Genomic DNA, 21,183 nt, shown 5'->3' with positions numbered 1-21,183 from the left:
ATGATAGAGCTGATGCTGAACCCTGGCAGTACCTAGTGGATCTAAGGTTTGGTGCAACATAGGCACACGCTGTTTTAGTCACCCGACTCGTCTTGATGAGCACTTAGGAGAGCGGTACCCATGATAGCGCTGATGCTGAACCCTGGCAGTACCTAGTGGATCTAAGGTTTGGTGCAACATAGGCACACGCTGTTTTAGTCACCCGACTCGTCTTGATGAGCACTTAGGAGAGCAGTACCCATAATCATCAGCATCAGCATTCAGGGTTCAGCACAGCTCTATCATGGGTACTGCTCTTCTAAGTGCTCATCAAGACGAGTCGGATGACCTAAACAGCGCGTGCCTATGTTGCACCAAACCTTAGATCCACTAGGTACTGCCAGGGTGCAGCATCAGCTCTATCATGGGTACCGCTCTCCTAAGTGCTCATCAAGACGAGTCAGATGACCAAAACAGCGCGTGCCTATGTTGCACCAAACCTTAGATCCACTAGGTACTGCCAGGGTTCAGCATCAGCTCTATCGTGGGTACCGCTCTCCTAAGTGCTCATCAAGACGAGTCGGGTGACTAAAACAGCGGGTGCCTATGTTGCACCAAACCTTAGATCCACTAGGTACTGCCAGGGTTCAGCATCAGCTCTATCATGGGTACTGCTCTCCTAAGTGCTCATCAAGACGAGTCGGATGACTAAAACAGCGTGTGCCTATGTTGCACCAAACCTTAGATCCATTAGGTACTGCCAGGGTTCAGCATCAGCTCTATCATGGGTATGGCTCTCCGAAGTGCTCATCAAGACGAGTCGGATGACTAAAACAGCGTGTGCCTATGTTGCACCAAACCTTAGATCCATTAGGTACTGCCAGGGTTCAGCATCAGCTCTATCATGGGTACGGCTCTCCGAAGTGCTCATCAAGACGATTTAAATGACCAAAACCGCGTATGTCTGTGTTGCACCAAACCAGAATTCTACTAGGTAGTAGGTAGGTACTGCTACTACTGCCAGGGTTCAGTCAGGGTCATTTGCTGTCTCATTTTAAAATATCACGAATGTAATTTTATTAGACGTTAATGCAATTGAGAGTAATTCTAATTAATTTTTTGAAACTTTAATGGCCATTGAAGTTAATCCGAATTAAAGTTAATCCGAATTAACTTCAATGGCCATTAACGTCTCAAAAATTTAATCCGAATTAACTTTAATCCGAATTAAATGGCTAATGGTTAATGGCCATTAACCTTTTTAATTGTTAATTTTTAATGGTTAATGGCATTAGCGTTCGGCCAACACTGAATAGAATAGAATAGAATTTCTTTATTTGCCAGAATACGTGTATAGATGACAACAGAAAAGGTTTACATGTATCAGTATTCAGTCGAGGACACTACATCACTACATGCAAATAATTGACAATTTAATAATTTTAACATAAAATAAAAGTACAATATAGAAAATATTACGACAGAAATGAAAACAGTGGGTAATTTTTCCTGTTAAAAAACTAATAATAAGTTGGTAACAATTTGAATATTAAATAATAAAATGTCCATGAATAAATAAAACTAATATCGATAAGTTAAAATTTTTATATAAAAAGTCAAATTACAAAATGGATGTCGTGTATAATTTATTTAAAAGTCATTGGGAAAATAATTTAATAATAAGATGTCAAAATATATACATAATTTATGCAACTTAAATTATCATTCTAATTGCTTTAAATAATTATTGTGCTCTAAAAATTCCCTCACACTATAAAAGCAATTTTCAGACAGCCATTTTGTAATCTTATTGCTAAATTGGTTACTATCGATTTGCTTTAGCTCATCAGGAAGACTGTTGAATATGTGAAGGAGGTTGATACAATAAATCCTTGTATTGCGCTCTCCGATTTCCGGCAAATACATCAAATCTCTTTTTAAAAAGTTCAGGGTGTTTTTTCACAAATAGACATGCTTTTTTGATGTACATGCAAGGCAAAGGCAAAACATTAAATTGCTTAAACAGTGGTTTACAACTGTCCGTGATCCAAGCGTTGGCTATCGCACGAATACTTTTTCTGCCGAATGAACGCTTTTTCAATGTCGACTGAATTGCCCCACAGTAAAAGACCGTAGTTAAGTACAGATGCCACATATCCGTGATAGGCAGTTGTTGAGGCCTGTAAAGATACCGCGTTTCTAAGTTTCCTTAGGGCGAACACAAATCCGTCAAGTTTGGAACAAACAACATCGACGTGTTGTTTCCAGCTTAGGTTTTTGTCAATATGCAATTTGGCAATTATGTCACTATGGTTTTTAAGAATTGCGATTTTTGAAATCACGAATTTCGAATTGCCATTATTCCGAAATTTTAAATACCGAACCACATTATTCCGATTATAACAATTCCGACAGTGAAAAACGCCGAATTTAACATTTACGATTATCCAGGCCATAAATGTTAAAAAAAAAAAAAAAAAACATTTACGATTTTTGAAATCACGAATTCCGAATTGCCATTATTCCGAATTGACGTTATTCCTATTTTAAATATCCCAATTTTTAAATTTTCGAATAACTATATTCCAAATTCATTGTTAGGCCAGGATTACACTTGTAAGTTTTACTTACGTAAGTAGGGACACAGCTATACTACAGAATGAGATATGAATATCGTTATCTCATTCTAGCTAATAGCTTTGTCCCTACTTACGTAAGTAAAACTTACAAGTGTAATCCTGGCCTTAAATACATGAAGGTACCTACGTCGTTAAAGTAAGCAGAAATGCCTTTTAACATTTCCTATTTTACATAATATAATAAATGGACACTTACAAATACCATTTTTATACACAATTATGCGCTTTAAACATTAGTAATAAGGTAGCCTTCAAATCCATATCATTTTTTCACACCCATTTTCTGTAAGCAGGTCCCTTCTTTGGGGGGGTGCAGACGTTGCAGTTCTAACCTAACCTAAACCTACTTCTCTAAAAACAATTCTTTTCAGTGGGGGTCGCCGTTCTAACCTAACCCACTTTTCTGGCGACAGTTCGTTTTCTTGAGGGTCGCAGTTCTAACCTAACCCACTATTCTGGCAACAGTTCGTTTTCTTGGGGGTCGCAGTTTTAACCTAACCTAACCCACTTCTGGCAACATTACAGTTCGTTTACTTGGAGGTCGCAGTTCCGTGCCAAAAATATTTTATGTCGAATTTTAGAATGCCGATTTAACGTGATGCGGCACGACAGGCACCCGTAATAATTACTAAAACGTGAGTCTTCATTTGATTGAATATCACGAATTTCATTTTTCCAACCTTACAAAAGACCGAATTTATGAATACCGAATTACTAAAACGAAACGTGTCTTCATTTGAATAAATTGAATATCACGAATTTCATTTTTCCGACGTTACAAAAGACCAAATTTCTGAATTCCGAATTATTTTATTTCCGATCGGACAATGGTTTTTCGTAATATAAGAATTCGGAAAAACATTTTTTCGGAAAAGTGTTAAATCGGAACTTTAAGCTTTCGGTCAAATGACAATCGGATTTTAAATTTTCGGAAATAGCACATTCGTGATTTTCTTCCATCGTGTTTTTAAAAATCGTAATTTTGATATTTCGGACTTATAAAAAATCGGTAGTATGAAAATCGTGCTTATAAAATTCGGAAAAATATATTTCGGAATATTTGGGTGTTCCCCTTTATGAGTACAGTCTGTACATTACATATAAATCTTCTGTCATGTAGTACTTTCTAACTTCTAATGGTTTTAGATATAGGGATTATATATAAATAAATAAAAAGATATTTATTTACTAACAACAACAGTTAGACCTGTACCGCTGGCTATATTTTGACCCCTAGGTTATAAAAATATTAAAGTCAATTCTGTTTTCGCTTATGAATACTTTGTTAAGATGTAAATCTTACATTTTGTTTTGTGTCATATATATAATTTGCTTTTCTAGTAATTTGTTATTTTGTGGTAATTATTTTTTATTTTGAATTATCTTGGAGAAAAAAATATTCGAGAGAAAACATGTAACTGTGTTGCATTTAGGATAGTGTTTTTAGTGTAAAAACATAGTTTGTGTCAATTACGTCCACTGCAATCTGATACTATGTCATAATATTCTAAATGACACAAAAAAAAATTAGAGTTAAAAAAAATTACTTAGGTCGAATTTAATCGTTTAAATAGGTCCATTACATGATTTTGTGTCTTATTAAGGCATAGCTTCATAAGATATTTGATGATTTTGTTGTTACAGGCTGTCACCGTTACAAAAGAATATTAAAGATATTAGAGTTTACATCTTATTAATTTGAAATGCGGGATAAATAAGATGTATGAATTTGTGTCACTTGCATCCACTGCATAAACAAATATTACAAAAATATTATTTGCGTTCAAACGAAGCTAGCGGGCGGTCTGAATGGGCAACGGAGGCCGTGCAGGGTGGGGCCGCGGCGTGACCTTGCCGTACGCAACGCATGTTTACTTCGCCTGTGCGCCAAATTAACGCAACTTATTCAAAGAAGTTACGCAAACAACACAACAACAAGCAACAAGCAAGCAAAGAATGCGTCGAATTATCTTTTACCTATTTAAAACTCATAGATATTGTACAATGTCACCATTATGCAAAAGAACTGTAAGTACATGTTTGATTTGCGAGCGAGCTGGCAACATTGCGCAGGGAAATCTTAAAAATATCGCGTTTACGTGAACGCCACATACATTTGTGACAGTGATAGGGAAAAGGTACCACCATAGAGTAACTTATGATAGAGCGGTACTGTCATAGTAAATTTTGTAACCCCAGTAAATTCACTGCCATCTGTCGACACACTTTAAAACTAAAAATAAATATTTATAAAAATACGATAAAATGTATTTAAATATGGATAAATGATTTTTTTATTTGCAATAATTATTTTTATATGATTTTGACCCATGTTCTTTCACTGGTATGCGTTAAAATTATAAATAACAAACGAAACAGTCAACGCCCTCTATACGAGTGTAGGCCAAAACTTGTGGCGCCATCTGATCGAGAATCAAATTTTCGTGATTTTCGAGGCACGTTTTTTCCTTAGACTGTATCCATCTATTACGGAGTTATATCTATCTTTGGTACCACTAAAGTAAAATTTGGTTAATAATACCGTGACTTTCTTTCATTCTTTGATAAAAAAAATTGCTATTTATGCAACAAGTGCGGAAATCATCTTTACGCACGTGTATCATTCAATGTTTTACTATGCATTGTGCGAGTAAATAAAAAAACATGTCATGGCAAATAAGTTTAATTATTAAAAGGAGTGTTTTAAATCGACACGAGTTGCGAATTACCTATTCGCACGTGTATCGTACGTTTTACAGTACATATGGCCCTTTAAACTTTCGACATATGCACGGTAAGTGCTCTTTTCCGCACTAGTGCGAGAAAGTAGCACCATATGTACTGTAAAAAAAATTGAAAACAAAAAGCACTAGTGCGGAAAAGCAGTACTTTCCGCACGATATGGCTCCGTAGGAAACGCACTTTTCGAGCACATGCATTGTAAAAAAATATATAGGACTGTATCTCCTAAACCATGCGTCGTAGCGCAAAAATAATAAAATTTTCGTTCCCCTTTATGTAACCCAAAAGTAATACATGAAAAATACAATGAAAAAAAAAAGAAACAGAATCTTTATAGGGCTGTATTAGCTGTATCTCCTATATCGTGCATCGTAGCGCAAAAATAATCAAATTTTCGCTCCCCTTTAAGAAGCCCCTAATTAAGATTTAAAAACGCAAAAAAGAAAAAAAAGAGGAAAAAATCTTTATAGGGCTGCATCTCCTAAACCGTGCATCGTAGCACAAAAATAATCAAATTTTCGTTCCCCTTAAGAAACCCTTAATTAAAACTTTAAAAAAAAACCAGGAAAAAAACTTTATAGAGCTATTATAGCTATATATATATAGATATAATATCTCCTAAACCGTGCGTGGTGGCGCAAAAATAATAAAAATTTCGTTCCCCTTTATGAAGCCCCAAAGTAATATACTAAAAACACAATGAAAAAAAAAGAAAAAAATAACAAAAAAACTTTATAGGGCTGTATCTCCTACACCGTGCATCGTAGCGCAAAAATAATTTAAAAAATCCCTTTAAGAAACCCCTAATTAAGATTGAAAAACGCAAAAAAGAAAAAGTGGAAAAAAAATCATTTTAGGGCTGTATCTCCTAAACCGTGCGTCGTAGCGCAAAAATAATAAAATTTTCGTTCCCCTTTACGGAACCCCAAAGTAATATACAAAAAACACAATGAAAAAAAAAAACAAAAAAAACTTTATAGGGCTGTATCTCCTAAACCGTCGTAGCGCAAAAATAATCAAAATTTCGTACCCCTTTGTGGAACCTCAAACTAATATACAAAAAACACAATGAAAAAAAAAAACAAAAAAAAAATCTTTATAGGGCTGCATATCCTAAATCGTGCATCGTAGCGCAAAAATAATCAAATTTTCGTTCCCCTTTAAGGATCCCTTAATTAATACTTAAAAAAAAAAAACAAAAAAAAACAGGAAAAAATCTTTATAGAGCTATATCTCCTAAACCGTGCGTGGTAGCGCAAAAAGAACAAAATTTTCGTTCCCCTTTACGGAACCCCAAAATAATATACAAAAAACACAATGAAAAAAAACAAAAAAACTTTATAGGGCTGCATCTCCTAAACCGTGCATCGTAGCACAAAAATAATCAAATTTTCGTTCCCCTTTAAGAAACCCTTAATTAAAACTTTAAAAAAAACCAGGAAAAAAAACTTTATAGAGCTATTATAGCTATATATATAGATATAATATCTCCTAAACCGTGCGTGGTGGCGCAAAAATAATAAAATTTTCGTTCCCCTTTATGAAGCCCCAAAGTAATATACTAAAAACACAATGAAAAAAAAAGAAAAAAATAACAAAAAAACTTTATAGGGCTGTATCTCCTACACCGTGCATCGTAGCGCAAAAATAATTTAAAAAATCCCTTTAAGAAACCCCTAATTAAGATTGAAAAACGCAAAAAAGAAAAAGTGGAAAAAAAATCATTTTAGGGCTGTATCTCCTAAACCGTGCGTCGTAGCGCAAAAATAATAAGATTTTCGTTCCCTTTTATGAAACCCCAAAGTAATAACAAAAAACGCAATGACAAAAAAAAAAAAAAACAACAAAAAAAACTTTAGGGATGTATCTCCTAAACCGTCGTAGCGCAAAAATAATCAAAATTTCGTACCCCTTTGTGGAACCTCAAACTAATATACAAAAAACACAATGAAAAAAAAAAACAAAAAAAAAATCTTTATAGGGCTGCATATCCTAAATCGTGCATCGTAGCGCAAAAATAATCAAATTTTCGTTCCCCTTTAAGGATCCCTTAATTAATACTTAAAAAAAAAAAACAAAAAAAAACAGGAAAAAATCTTTATAGAGCTATATCTCCTAAACCGTGCGTGGTAGCGCAAAAAGAACAAAATTTTCGTTCCCCTTTACGGAACCCCAAAATAATATACAAAAAACACAATGAAAAAAAACAAAAAAACTCTTTATAGGGCTGCATCTCCTAAACCGTGCATCGTAGCACAAAAATAATCAAATTTTCGTTCCCCTTTAAGAAACCCTTAATTAAAACTTTAAAAAAAACCAGGAAAAAAAACTTTATAGAGCTATTATAGCTATATATATAGATATAATATCTCCTAAACCGTGCGTGGTGGCGCAAAAATAATAAAATTTTCGTTCCCCTTTATGCAACCCATAATTTATATTTAAAAAAAAAACGCAAAATTTAAAAAAAAAACATTATAGGGCTGTATCTCTTAAACCATGCGTCGTAGCGCAAAAATAATTTAAAAAAACCCCTTTAAGAAACCCGTAATTAATACTTAAAAAAAAAAAACAAAAAAAAACAGGAAAAAAACTTTATAGAGCTGTATCTCCTAAACCGTGCGTGGTACCGACAAACAATAAAATTTTCGTTCCCCTTTATGCAACCCATAATTTATATTAAAAAAAACCGCAAAATTTAAAAAAAAATCTTTATAGGGCTGTATCTCCTAAACCATGCGTCGTAGCGCAAAAATAATAAAATTTTCTTTCCCCTTTATGCAACCCATAATTTATATTAAAAAAAAAAACGCAAAATTAAAAAAAAAAACATTATAGGGCTGTATCTCTTAAACCATGCGTCGTAGCGCAAAAATAATTTAAAAAACCCCTTTAAGAAACCCGTAATTAATACTTAAAAAAAAAAACTAAAAAAAAAACCAGGAAAAAAAACTTTATAGAGCTGTATCTCCTAAACCGTGCGTGGTACCGCAAAAATAATAAAATTTTCGTTCCCCTTTATGAAACCCCAAAGTAATATACAAAAAACACAATGTAAAAAAGAAAAAAAGAAAAAAAAACAATAAAAAAATCTTTATAGGGCTGTATCTCTTAAACCATGCGTCGTATCGCAAAAATAATTTAAAAAACCCCTTTAAGAAACCCGTAATTAATACTTTAAAAAAAAACAAAAAAAAAAACAGGAAAAAAAACTTTATAGAGCGGTATGTCCTAAACCGTGCGTGGTACCGCAAAAACAATAAAATTTTCGTTCCCCTTTATGCAACCCATAATTTATATAAAAAAAAACGCAAAATTAAAAAAAAAACTTTATAGGGCTGTATCTCCTAAACCATGCGTCGTAGCGCAAAAATAATAAAATTTTCGTTCCCCTTTATGAAGCCCCAAAATAATATACAAAAACACAAGAAAAAAATAATAACAAAAAAACTTTATAGGGCTGTATCTCCTAAACCGTGCATCGTAGCGCAAAAATAATCAATATCCGTTCCCCTTTAAGAAGCCCCTAATTAAGATTTAAAAACGCAAAAAAGAAAAAGAGTAAAAAATCATTTTAGGGCTGTATCTCCTAAACCGTGCGTCGTAGCGCAAAAATAATAAGATTTTCGTTCCCTTTTATGAAACCCCAAAGTAATAACAAAAAACGCAATGACAAAAAAAAAAAAAAACAACAAAAAAAACTTTAGGGATGTATCTCCTAAACCGTGCATGGTAGCGAAAAATAATCAAATTTTCGTTTCCCTTAAGAAGCCCTTAATTAAGATTTAGAAACGTAAAAAAGAAAAAGAAAAAAATCTATATAGGGCTGTATCTCCTAAACCGTGCGTCGTAGCGCAAAAATAATCAACTTTTCGGTCCCCTTTATGTAACCATTAATTTATACACAAAAAAAACGCAAAAAAAAGTTTTTTTTTATAGGGCTTGATCTCCTAAACCATGCGTCGTAGCGCAAAAATAATTAAATTTTCGTTCCCCTTTATGAAACCCCAAAGTAATATACAAAAAACACAATGTAAAAAAGAAAAAAAGAAAAAAACAATAAAAAAACTTTATAGGGCTGTATCTCCTAAACCGTGCGTCGTAGCGCAAAAATAATCAAATTTTCTTTCCTCTTTATTCAACCCTTAATTTATATTTAAAAAAAAACGCTTTCACTAAACTGCTGTAACTCGGAAACTTAGAATCCACAAAGGGGACTACTAAATTATGACACATATTAAAGCCTGACCAGTAATATATGATCATTGTCAAGAGGGCGCTGTTCATTCTCATGTATAGGGTGACAGTTCAGTATAGTATGAAAAAATATTGTATTTAATGAACATCATCATCAATGTAATTAATGTTGCTTGCCACGCTTAAACATAACAAAAATCACAATAAATTGCGTCTTAAAATAAACTTAAAAAGTCTACTAAAAATCGAAACAAAAGTAATTTTTAAGTCGCTGTTGTGACATTCTCAATCAAAAGGTAGGTACCACTTTGTCGTTTACCATCAAGACGAAATTTGATTATATCTTTATACAAATAACCTGTCAGAGAAAGTGGTACCTTTTGATTAGGAACGTCACAAATGTTGGTCAGTATGAGGAGTGCAGCCTACAGTTTATTTTTAATTATATTTATATACCTACTACGGTAAGATTGATAAGACAATGTAATTATGCCTCCGAATGAAATAAATACACTGTATCGCAAAACTAAGTGGCGAGACAGCTCATAATGCCATCTCTTGGTTGGTCTTAACAAGGGTAAAGGAGATAGTATTAAGATCTCAGTCGCCAGCTGATATTGCGGCAAGTATAATAAGCACCCCACCCGCGTAGGTACCCTTCCCCGCGCACGCCCTTCTTGCTCAATTGAGTTTTATTTTGCCAGATAGTAAAAAAACCGTGGATCAAAATGACCCAAATTATGAATGATGTCTCAATGTGGTATTATAATATTGTAGACGTAAACTTAATAATATGAATTTTTTTTTGTGGCAGATACAGGGTGTTAATTAGAAAAAATTTTTTTTTAAATAAAAGCGGTGGATGAATTTGACACAGATTTGTTTGAATAACATATAACAATGTTCTATAAAGTACAACACTTCACTTACCGACTCTAATATTTTTTTAGGCGTTTTAGGATCAATATTAGGTATTTATTAAATGCCATTATACCCGTGGATGAAAATGACACAAAATGCGTGTGTACGTCGGAAGCCACTTTGCCTTTACAGGGAAACAAAGAATTTCGTCTCGAATATTTTTTTTACAGAATGCTGATTGAAAAAAGAAATACCTAAATTTCTACCTAAGCAAATACCTAGGATGACACAAAATATTATTTTTAGGTTTAGTATATGGTCTGGAAACTATATATAAAAAATAAGCAACATTAATATTCTTATAACCTCAGAAGTTATTGGTACAGGTCTAAGTGGTTGCATTATAGCATGAGAAGATTCAATTTACAAAAAATTGTGTAGTACTTATGCATCGTGGTTCAGCAAAACTGCTGGTTTTCAGTCCCCTGTAACTTGTTTGAAAATATATGTATGACCAAAAACAGGTAACTAATAGAAGATTATCTGAATGTAGAAACATGACTTTCTCATAGGTAAGATTCTTTAGGAAGTATGGCTGTTGGTTTCTCATCAATTTCCATTAGAATAATTCTTGAGTTTGATCTTATTATGTTAAATATAGTTACCAGGCCACGACCAGTGAAACCTGTGTCAAAACATTAGTAAATAAAGGTAACAAAATAAATTCACACCCCTATTGTAAATGTGATTTAATATGTGTTCAAAGCGCCAAAGCTATGGTGTGGTAGTATTTGATAAGTAAGCATTTAAATAAATGGTTTAATCTGCAGATTTATGCAGGGCTATGTAAATGTTGTCCATCTAGTAAAATGTGAATAATGATAATTTAAGATACATAAAACACTGTAAATTAGAAATTATGTTTATTTATTACGAATTTAATGCGCTATTACACCTAAAGGTTCAGCTTTAATATTGCCAAGGTCCAGTCTGCTATCAATGGATTCGTCTATTTGTCCCACGATTGCAACATTGTCGCCTCGGATGATGTGCAGCCCGAGCACCACCTGCGCCACTCCAGTAGACGAAGAAAATACTCTTTCATGGGATTCGTCTAATATAATGTTAATTGTTTGGTCAAAACCCTTCAACGTGCCAATGAAATTACGTCCATCGGATGTTATGACAGACACTGTTTGGTTCACGTAGTTTTCGAGGCCAGATGCCATTTCTAATCTTAGACTCCTGGGCTGTCTTCTTTATCAGATGGTTAAAATGCTTTCGCAGCTTTCACAACTTTATAATTCCCAAATCAAGATACAAAATTTAATTTTTTGACGTGCATGACAGTTTGTCAGTTGAACAAGTGTCAGTGTGGCAATGTTGCCAGATGACGAAAAGCAGGAGTAGCGCTTTGAAACCGTATTATCGCTTCAATTGTGTATAACAGTTTTAATATTATACTACTTGTTTGTTAGGTTTGAGCGTTTGTTAATAATCGCAACCAATCTCGTTCAGAACAATTTACATTTACAAATGTCATATTTGACAATTTCATCATGTAATATATTTCATGTGTGTGCCGACTACTGTGTGGTCTGTCTGTGTGTTAAATAAACAATTGGTACAGCATGTTACCGCGGTGTTATGAAAATAATAAAATAAAATAAAGTATATATGTAATTGCCCGTACAGGACGTTGATGAGTACCTTCTTCATACGTTACAGTTGAAGTCAGAAAGAGGTTTCACCAAATTTCACCATGTCTAATACAGTAGTTCAATATGTTTTGTTGCGTAGTGATTTGTTGAAAGAATTGGGTTGGTCTATTGGAGCATTGGTAGCACAAGCATGCCATGCAGCTACGGCAGTTTTACACCTTTACAAAGACGACGAGCAGACAGTACGCTATTTGAACGATTTAGACAATATGCACAAGGTAGTTTTAGAGGTTAGTAATATTTTTATTATAGGTACTCTGCCTACCTATATAAATTGATTAAAAATCAAACGTTAAAGGTTATTAGAATGCAGATATGTGAAAAATTGTTTATAAAAAGTATTTAAATACAAAATCCAAATAAGTCCTTCCTTGATATACTATAAATAGTTTTAAAATTTGTATTTTAAATACAAAATAGGTAGTTTAAAAATATATTTTAAAATACAAATACTTTGCGATAAAAGGTACTCTGAGTAGTGAATACCTATAGGCTAAATGATGTATAAGGATGTTTTTACTATAGGCTGGTGGTGTTAATATAGTCATTTCTGTGACAGGTTCCAAATGAAGAAACACTGAAGAAATTGGCTGAAAAACTGAAAGAGAATGACATAGCTTATAAATTATGGATTGAACAACCAGAAAATATAGCCACATGTCTCGCCCTGAAACCATATCCAAAAGATGAGGTGAAAAAATTTGTAGGAAAATTTAAATTATACAAAGCAACACTGGACACTTCACAATAGTAGGTATAGTTATATTTCTTATAAAATCGGATATTACGCAGGAAAATAAATTAGTATCTATTATTTTTATTGTTTCAACATTTTTTAAATATTGATATTATTTTACTTTGTTTAGTATTTTTGTACATACCATCAATACAGCTACAGCAGTCATAAAATTCTTCTTCTTCTTCTTCCTCCTTCCCTTAGTCCCAGTTCTATCTGGGGTCGGGCCTCCTTGTACGGCGGCGCCAGGACGCTCTATCCTGGGTTGTCATAGGGGTAAGGTTTCAGGGACAGCAGTCATAAAATAAATTTTACAAAATTGCACTTACCAAATACCCTAAATACCGTTGGTAAACCTTTTCCGGTCCCTGGTTCAAAGTAATATACGATTTCAGATTTAATAATGTCAAGTCTCATTTGACGGGTTATTTCACTATTGTATCAAAAACGAAAAATTACATATTTAAATAAAAACTTACATATCTGTTTCCACATTTATAATTATTAAAAAGACCTATATACAAAATGCGCCAAATAAGTTCGCTTTTAAAAACTTACGCGCCATGCTTCCTTTGCTAGCAGAATGAAAGATTCTTAGTGTATTATTGGCTTCATAATGTTTCGTCTTTATTAATCTATATATGTATATAGTATGTGTATATTATATTTTGTATATATATGTTATTATATGTAATTTTTATTTGATTGGTTTTGCTGTTGAAATTGTAGCATCGCTCACAAACTCTCTGCTTAGCCTTAAGGTTGACTGATAGAGAATGCCTTATGGCATTAAGTCGGCCATTTGTACTGTAGGGTTTTTCTTTTGTGCAATAAAGATTAAATAAATAAATAAACAATACCATTATAAAACATTAAGAATCAATAAAATGATACTTTTTATTTTCACTTACTGTAATGTATTGTTGGTCATCAAACATTTACAAGATATTCATATTTTTTTCTCCATACATTCCAAAAATAAAGTATTATAGGTCGAAAATTAACAGAGTTATAATTATATGACACAATATTTTCTGTAACAAATATACAGCGAGCCATTTTTAATTAAACTATATCTCAATAATTAAATCTATACAAATCAATAACGAAACTAACTAAACTTACTAAAAACAACTTCAATTAAAAATGCTACCAATGAAATTGCACAACCACAAAGATATGTGTAATAAACTCCTGCTATATTATTAAATGACACCGGTTCCGGTTTTGAAAGATTATGTTTATTTTTGTAATACTTTAGTTTGTTCATATGAATATATGCTAACATAGACCTCTGATGAAATCCAAAAGCAATGACGTGACGTTCAAGAAAGCGTATTCGCTTTAAATTGGGGTTACCTTTCCTTAAGTAACCTGTTTTGAAGATACGGAAATATGGAACTACCACCTGGTGTAGCATTGCTTCACCTTTATCGTTATAAAACTCTGCTTTAGAATAAAGGTAATTCAACCTAGAGACAACAGTGTACCGTTTTCTTTTATATGCAACTGCTTTTAAAGCGTCGAGGTCGGTTTTACATATCGTGCTCTTTTGTACTAATCCTCCTAAATCTAGCTCCTCGCTTCCCTTCATATAATTATAATTAGCTCTACTTAAGTACAATTTATAGTTATGGCTTAGTATTTCGGGCAAGGAATTAACTTGGCTATAATACATCGGTCTTGTAAATATACTTGTTAAGTCGCTTTGGTAGAAACTCATAATTAGCCAAGCAAATAAAGCCCAAGATAGCACAAAACATGTAATCTTTTCTTTAGGCGGATTATTAGTTAAGTAACTGAACATATCAAATGTCGTTAAAGCTAAGTGGTATAAGTTCCTGTTAACACTAAATTTAAAAAAATATGCTACTAGAGTCACACATACAAACGCCAGGGAAATAAGTCCCCATACCAATGGCTTAAACACTTTGTACAGTACTACCCATTTGTCAATTTGCCTTGCTTTTGGTACTATTAACACGAAATCGTCAAAAAAATGAGGGTAAGTAAAATCAAAAACTTGCAATCTGTAATGGGAGAGAATTGTTGATCCCAAAAGGTAGTCTACAGCACCTCGTTGAAGCAACCCAAGAATACCTGAGACTGTGTGATTTTCACAAACCAAGCCATTTCTGGTCAAATTTGAATTATATGAAATAAAAATATTAGTGAAATTAATTCTCTTTAAAATTCTTATGAATTCTTCTTCATATCCAAATGGCTCGTCATGGGTATCCAATGGCATAAATACCAGTGGATCCGAAACGCTCACTATCACAGATATATTGCATTCTGAGTACTGTGTTTTATGTCGTTCTTCCAAAGAGGCTTTAATATCTGCCCAAATAGGTGAATCGTTGTCTGACGAGAGAATATCACATTTATATTCCCTAATAGCATTTACAGTAAAATTGCAATGTTCACCAAGTTGAAAATCATAAAAATATATAATATCATGAAGAACAAGTACTGTTTTGAAAACGTATTGATGATGTAGTTTTCTGAAAAAATGTTCTTGGCGACGGCTAAAGTGTTTGACTGTTACGAAAAATATTGCACTGGGATTCCAATACATATCCTTTACCAAATCGTCGAATCCGTTTACGCACTCTTCGAGGTTATCGCAATGAACAACATAAGCTTCGTTGTGCTGTTTAATTCTTGTAGCCAAAAATTTCCTCACCTGGGTTATAATATTCAGCGAATAAATATATTCAAGGAATTTGTTGTTCTTAACATTGACCATAGTTACATCTTTTAACACTGCTGTATTTTTAATAATTTTCAAAGAACAATGGTTATTGTTATGGTCATCAATAAATTGTGTTAACATGGCTGGTTTTGTAGCGCTTGATGACTGTATGAAATAAATGGTGGTCGTAGGCAATATGTATGTAATGAAGTAAATTAAATTAGCCATACCTATATCTCTATAATCTATAGGACCTCTGGTCTATACTATACTTTTGAATAATTCTCTGTCTGTCTGTCTGTTATAATGCATTGAGCTTACTTGAATGTAGGTACATAAGTAAATACACACCTACACTACACCTTTAATAAATCAGGCTCTTACCAATTACAGTACCTACATTTTAGGGATCCGTCATGTTATAGGATAGGTACGTGATGGTGCGTTTTATAAAACTAAAAGTTGGCTGTTTGCGTCTCTTTGTAACAAATATGGTTGTTAGAAGTAGTGGCAAACAGCGAAAGTGTGACTGTGAAAACTTAAGAAAACTGGGAGGCCAATTCAAACGTAAACTTTGACATCAAAACGATATCTACTTAACTGATGTCATTCGCGTGTGCATTTCGCTTGTACTTGTATTTTGTTTTTTGTTAAATATCTCGTTTTATAGAGAGGTACACTGGTTTTTATTAAAGGTACAATGAGGTACACTAAAGGTACAATATGTTTATAAGTATTTTGTTGAAATCGCAGAGGTCCACCCGCCATTCTGACGCTCACTATTCATGTATTGGTGCGATTGAGATGCACGCGGGCGAATTAAAACAAAATGACATCATATAGCTGTCATTTTTCTATAAGTGAAAACCTATAATTGGCTTTCTAATTCTATTATAGTTTTTAAATATGTATAGCGCTGTTGGTTTTCCATGTACCAAAATAAAATAAAAATATTTTTTTTAATGTCAAATGTATGTTTGAATTGGCGTCCTGACCCTCTCCTGACCCAAGTTTTAATTAAAAATGAATATGAGTATGTAGCGTAAGCATTGGTAAATAAATAAAAACTATGTATATGTATATATACATCAGGATTCAGGTGTCAGGGTGCTCTAGAATTATATGTTATTGTGTAAAAAAAATCTGAGGGCGCGAAACACGAAAATTGAAATTTCGTTGTCTGTCTCTATCACTTGCTTATTCAAGCGACAGAGAGGCAGATGACGAAATTTCGATGTTCGTGTTTCGCGGTAGACCCTCTCTGAATCAACCCTTGCACGATAGAAGTAAACATTTAGTATTAGTTATTTTATATAATAATAAAATAGCGCATTAGTTTAAATTAATTAATGTAATTTACTTTAATGTACCTTTTGACCGATTCTATTTAATTTAAATTTAACTCTAAATTGGTAATTGTAATTGTTGTTAAATAATTGATTTTTAATGTTTGTCTGTACATTGTTTAGAATCTGTAATTGTATACTGTAGATAAGTAGCAAAATCGTTTAAATTAATATATATATAACATAAACATTGGAAAGTAGATATGACATGGTGCCAGGCGCTGCCAGCCACGCCTCGAAGCGCCATAAAATTAAATGCCTAATATATTTGAAGCTATGACAAAAAATTACTGATTTATAATAAGTAAAAAATAAATACTGCGGAATCCTATCCTTCAAACGTATTTTATTAATACGTGTTGTTTGTTATACAGCTCCAATTATGGCCAAAGTTAATCAATTTTACTGTGTCTACAATTTGTCCATTCGACGTATTTCACCCTATCCAAGTATTATAATTTACTAACGATAAGATATATAAGATCGTCAGACACGCTGACACGCAACGTTGATGGAAAAAAACAAATGCATACTCATTAGTAATTATTATACTTAAATGAAAATCAACAGAATAGTTACCATTCTGTTGATGTCACATCATTTCACGGCTTAACTGACTTTCAAGAACATTGCAAAAATGTATTAAACGAGGTGCCTAATTGCCTATTTACTTTATTTTTTTATATATATGAGCCACCCCTTATAAAACCAGAAAGTGACTCATGCCGAATATTATGCGAATTAGAAAAAAAATGGCACAAACCGTGTCCCGTGAAACGCGGAGAGAAGCCTTATGACCACCCTACCACGACGATCCAAAAAAATCACCTGACCATGTGACCATATATGTGGCCAGACCACCGCCAGCTTACGGACGTACCTATAGTCTACCACTTTATAGTCAGCGGATTATTTTTATTCTTTTTATAAAATTTAGTTAGCTGTAATTTATAATGAGTAATATTAAAAAATGTCATTATTATTTATCTCCACGGGACTTAATCGCGTAAAATAGTTTTAAAATGTACCTCCGACGTTTCGAGGACGGCGTTGTCCCCGTGGTCTCGAAGAAGACTGGCTAAAGTGAGTGTTGTGTGTCGACCCGGTAGCATCCCTAGTGCGCAAAACGTTCAAGTTAATAAACAAGACCAAGTGCGGGTAGTTCGAAAAACTCGCGCGCCTAGAAGATGTTGATGTCAACTTTAGCCAGTCTTCTTCGAGACCACGGGGACAACGCCGTCCTCGAAACGTCGGAGGTACATTTTAAAACTATTTTACGCGATTAAGTCCCGTGGAGATAAATAATAATGAGTAAAAATCGTGAAAGTTTAAATCATGTTATTAAAAAATGTTTTATCTTGTGTGTTTGGGCGGCTACCGTTCTAATGACGGAGCAGCAGCTGCCTTGACAAGTTGACGTCAGACAAGCCTCTTAAACACTTTAAGTTTTAATAACAAAACTTCCGTGAGGTACTGACATATTAAATATATTAAACCGGGTCACTCACGAGGAGCATTTTCACTTTACAAGTTGGGTATTAGGTATCCCCTGGGAGGAAAGGACTAACCGAGTGACCCCGCCCTAAAACTCATTAAGTATGATTGATTGATTGATTGTGTTTATTGGTAAATTATTTATGTATGTTGGTATTTCTACAGCCACCCTACAAAATAAGATAGTTTTGATGTTTGATGGGTGATCATTTTACTGTAGGTACCTTACTAACTAAAAATTATGAGCAACAATCTGTGAATGATAAGTAAGCGACACTAATGATAGTAGGCATTGATCATTACCTATCGAATAAAGATTCGATAGGTAGAAAGCTACCTTACCTAACCAATAATTTGAAACTTGAACTCGTTAGGAGTTAGACCAAGATAAATCTGCCACGATTTTGATAGCACACGCAGGGCGTGTTATTTAAACGTCAAACTTCTATGAAGATTAATTATGACATATAAATATCACTTGCACTGCGTGTGCTATCAAAATCGTTGCAGACTTTTCTTAGCACTATTTGAGTAATCGAGGGGATATAGGCAGGCTATGGGCAGGCCTATGGAACTCCGCGCGAGCTCGGATTTATGCCTACGAATCTCGTCCCATCGGCGGTACAAAAGCCAGCTAGTTGGTTGCCACACGCGCTCACGCACGTATGTCACCGCGCGCTATGCCAAAGGAATGTCTTCGTCACGAACAAATAATACAGCTTGTAGTGTGGATGGATGCAGAAACAACAAAACAAATAAAAAAATATAGTTTTTTCCTCTTTCGGCAGATTAGGAAAAGTAAGTAGACATTCTCAATATAGTTACTTCCACCTATTGTTATTATTTTTACGATAGTTAATACAAGCTACGTAGGTACTATTAATTGTTTTAAATGTTTTATACGACACTTTTATAGTTAGATATGTAGAAGACACCTAAGTAGGTAAAGGTATTTGAAAGAAGCGTAGGCAACCCTAGCCTCATATCTCATTCTCATTAAAAAGGCGCAAAATAATTTTTAAGAAAAAAAAACCGACTTTAATGGGGGATGCCGTTGAAAGGTTACTTATTGTTGATGGTGCACTCCAGACAATGAAATGAAAAAGACAGCATCTTTTGCCTAACTAAATAGAGGTAAAACCACCCACTTTTCTAGTAGCATTTCGTTTCTGTCAGGTTCACAGTTCTAACCTTTTTTTTTGTTAGGAGGGAAAAATGCATTCCGCATACCACCCGGGTGCGGGGGGTGTCCCAAGTGGTTATGTGGGACTCCCGTCTAGGCTAATGAGGCCTACGGTGTACCCACTAAAAACCCCCCATATGCCGCCACGCCGCCCTATTGGTGGGGTTACGGGAACGCTTACGTACCCATCCGCGACCCCACCGGCGGCAGCCGCCCACGAGCGCGGCTCCTCCGCGAATTCAATTCAATTTTCTTTATTTCAATTTAGGCATTAACATAATGCACCTATGAAAGTCAAAAAAGTACAGTTGTACAAAATTAAAATTAAACATTCATCCAAATAATCACAAATCACAACATACATTACAATTTACATACTTAGAAAATACAGAATTATTAATAAAATCAATTTCAATTACCTATTTAACAAATTAAACATTTCAATTAATACAAAAAATATATAACAGAATTATAAATAAAATCAATTTCAATTATTTGCCCTTAGACTACTTGGTTTGTCACTTAAGTTAATTTTCCATACATCCCGATCTGGGATATAGTCCTTAACTCTTATAATATGCCCTTGCAATCAGTGCTCGTTTTACAACGGTTTTAAATTTTGCATCCGTGAGCTCACAAATTTCTAAAGGAATTTTGTTGTAGAACTTTGTACAATTTTCCACGAAGGTCTTTTTTGTTTTTACAAGTATATAGGAAGAAACTTTCAGTTTACCCGAATTTCTGGTAACCTTTGGTTTATCAGCGTTTGTTGGAAAATTGTACAAATTTCTCCTTACATACATTATTACCTCAAAGATATACAGGGACGGCAGCGTTAAAATGACAATTTTCTTTAAAAAATCTTTTAGTGACTCCCGCGCCCTTAAGTTATATATTGCTCGTTTTTGTAGTATAAATATTGTTTCCATATCGGCAGCAGAACCCCACAGTACAAGACCAAATGACATTAAACTATTAAAGTAGGCGAAGTAAACCATTCGTGCCGTCTCTACATTAGTTAACTGTCTCATTTTTCTGACTGCAAAAGCAGCTGAGCTCAACCTACTGGCTAGTGTAGTTACATGGGATCCCCACTGCAGTTTTGAGTCAAGTGTTATTCCTAAAAACACCGCTGTTTCTACAAAATCAACAGACTGACCATTAAGTTTAATTTTAGAGACTAAATTTAGATTAGAACCATTAACTAAAGAGAATTTCAAACATTTGTTTTTTTTTGGATTCAGCATTAAATTATTTGCAGCAAACCAATCACACACTTCAGAGAGGGTGTCATTCGGCTCAGCTAGCTCAGTGTCTTTTCTGTTCACCTTGAAAAGCAAAGAAGTGTCATCGGCAAACATGACAATGCCGGATTTTCGGCCTACCATATAGGGCAGGTCATTTACATAAACCAGAAACAGAAAAGGGCCTAAAATCGATCCCTGCGGCACACCTAGCTCTACCACTTCATCTGACGATACACCATTTACAGCAACCTTTTGGCTTCTCTCTGATAGATAAGAGTGTATTAGATTCAATGCTTGTCCTTGAATGCCATAAAAACAAAGCTTAGCAATTAACGTCTTATGG

General features: G+C 33.9%; 2 protein-coding genes across 2 annotated transcripts; one reads left to right on the top strand and one right to left on the bottom strand.

The window, feature by feature from the left end:
• Window positions 1-11,324: 11,324 nt before the first annotated feature.
• LOC134755448 (U6 snRNA-associated Sm-like protein LSm8) lies at window positions 11,325-11,770 on the bottom strand. Its single transcript, XM_063692003.1, has one exon. The coding sequence runs from the start codon at window positions 11,645-11,647 to the stop codon at window positions 11,357-11,359; it is 291 nt and encodes a 96-aa protein (XP_063548073.1). The 5' UTR covers window positions 11,648-11,770; the 3' UTR covers window positions 11,325-11,356.
• A 237-nt stretch (window positions 11,771-12,007) lies between these two features.
• Window positions 12,008-17,501, top strand: LOC134752073 (putative peptidyl-tRNA hydrolase PTRHD1). Its single transcript, XM_063687638.1, has 2 exons — window positions 12,008-12,369; window positions 12,699-17,501. Exons 1-2 carry the CDS (start codon window positions 12,181-12,183, stop codon window positions 12,888-12,890), a joined length of 381 nt encoding a protein of 126 aa, XP_063543708.1. The 5' UTR covers window positions 12,008-12,180; the 3' UTR covers window positions 12,891-17,501.
• Window positions 17,502-21,183: the final 3,682 nt, after the last annotated feature.

The sequence above is a fragment of the Cydia strobilella genome, chromosome 2, assembly GCF_947568885.1.
Source record: "Cydia strobilella chromosome 2, ilCydStro3.1, whole genome shotgun sequence".
In the NCBI taxonomy this organism is placed as follows: Eukaryota; Metazoa; Arthropoda; class Insecta; order Lepidoptera; family Tortricidae; genus Cydia; species Cydia strobilella.
This window is presented reverse-complemented; position numbering and strand designations above follow the sequence as displayed.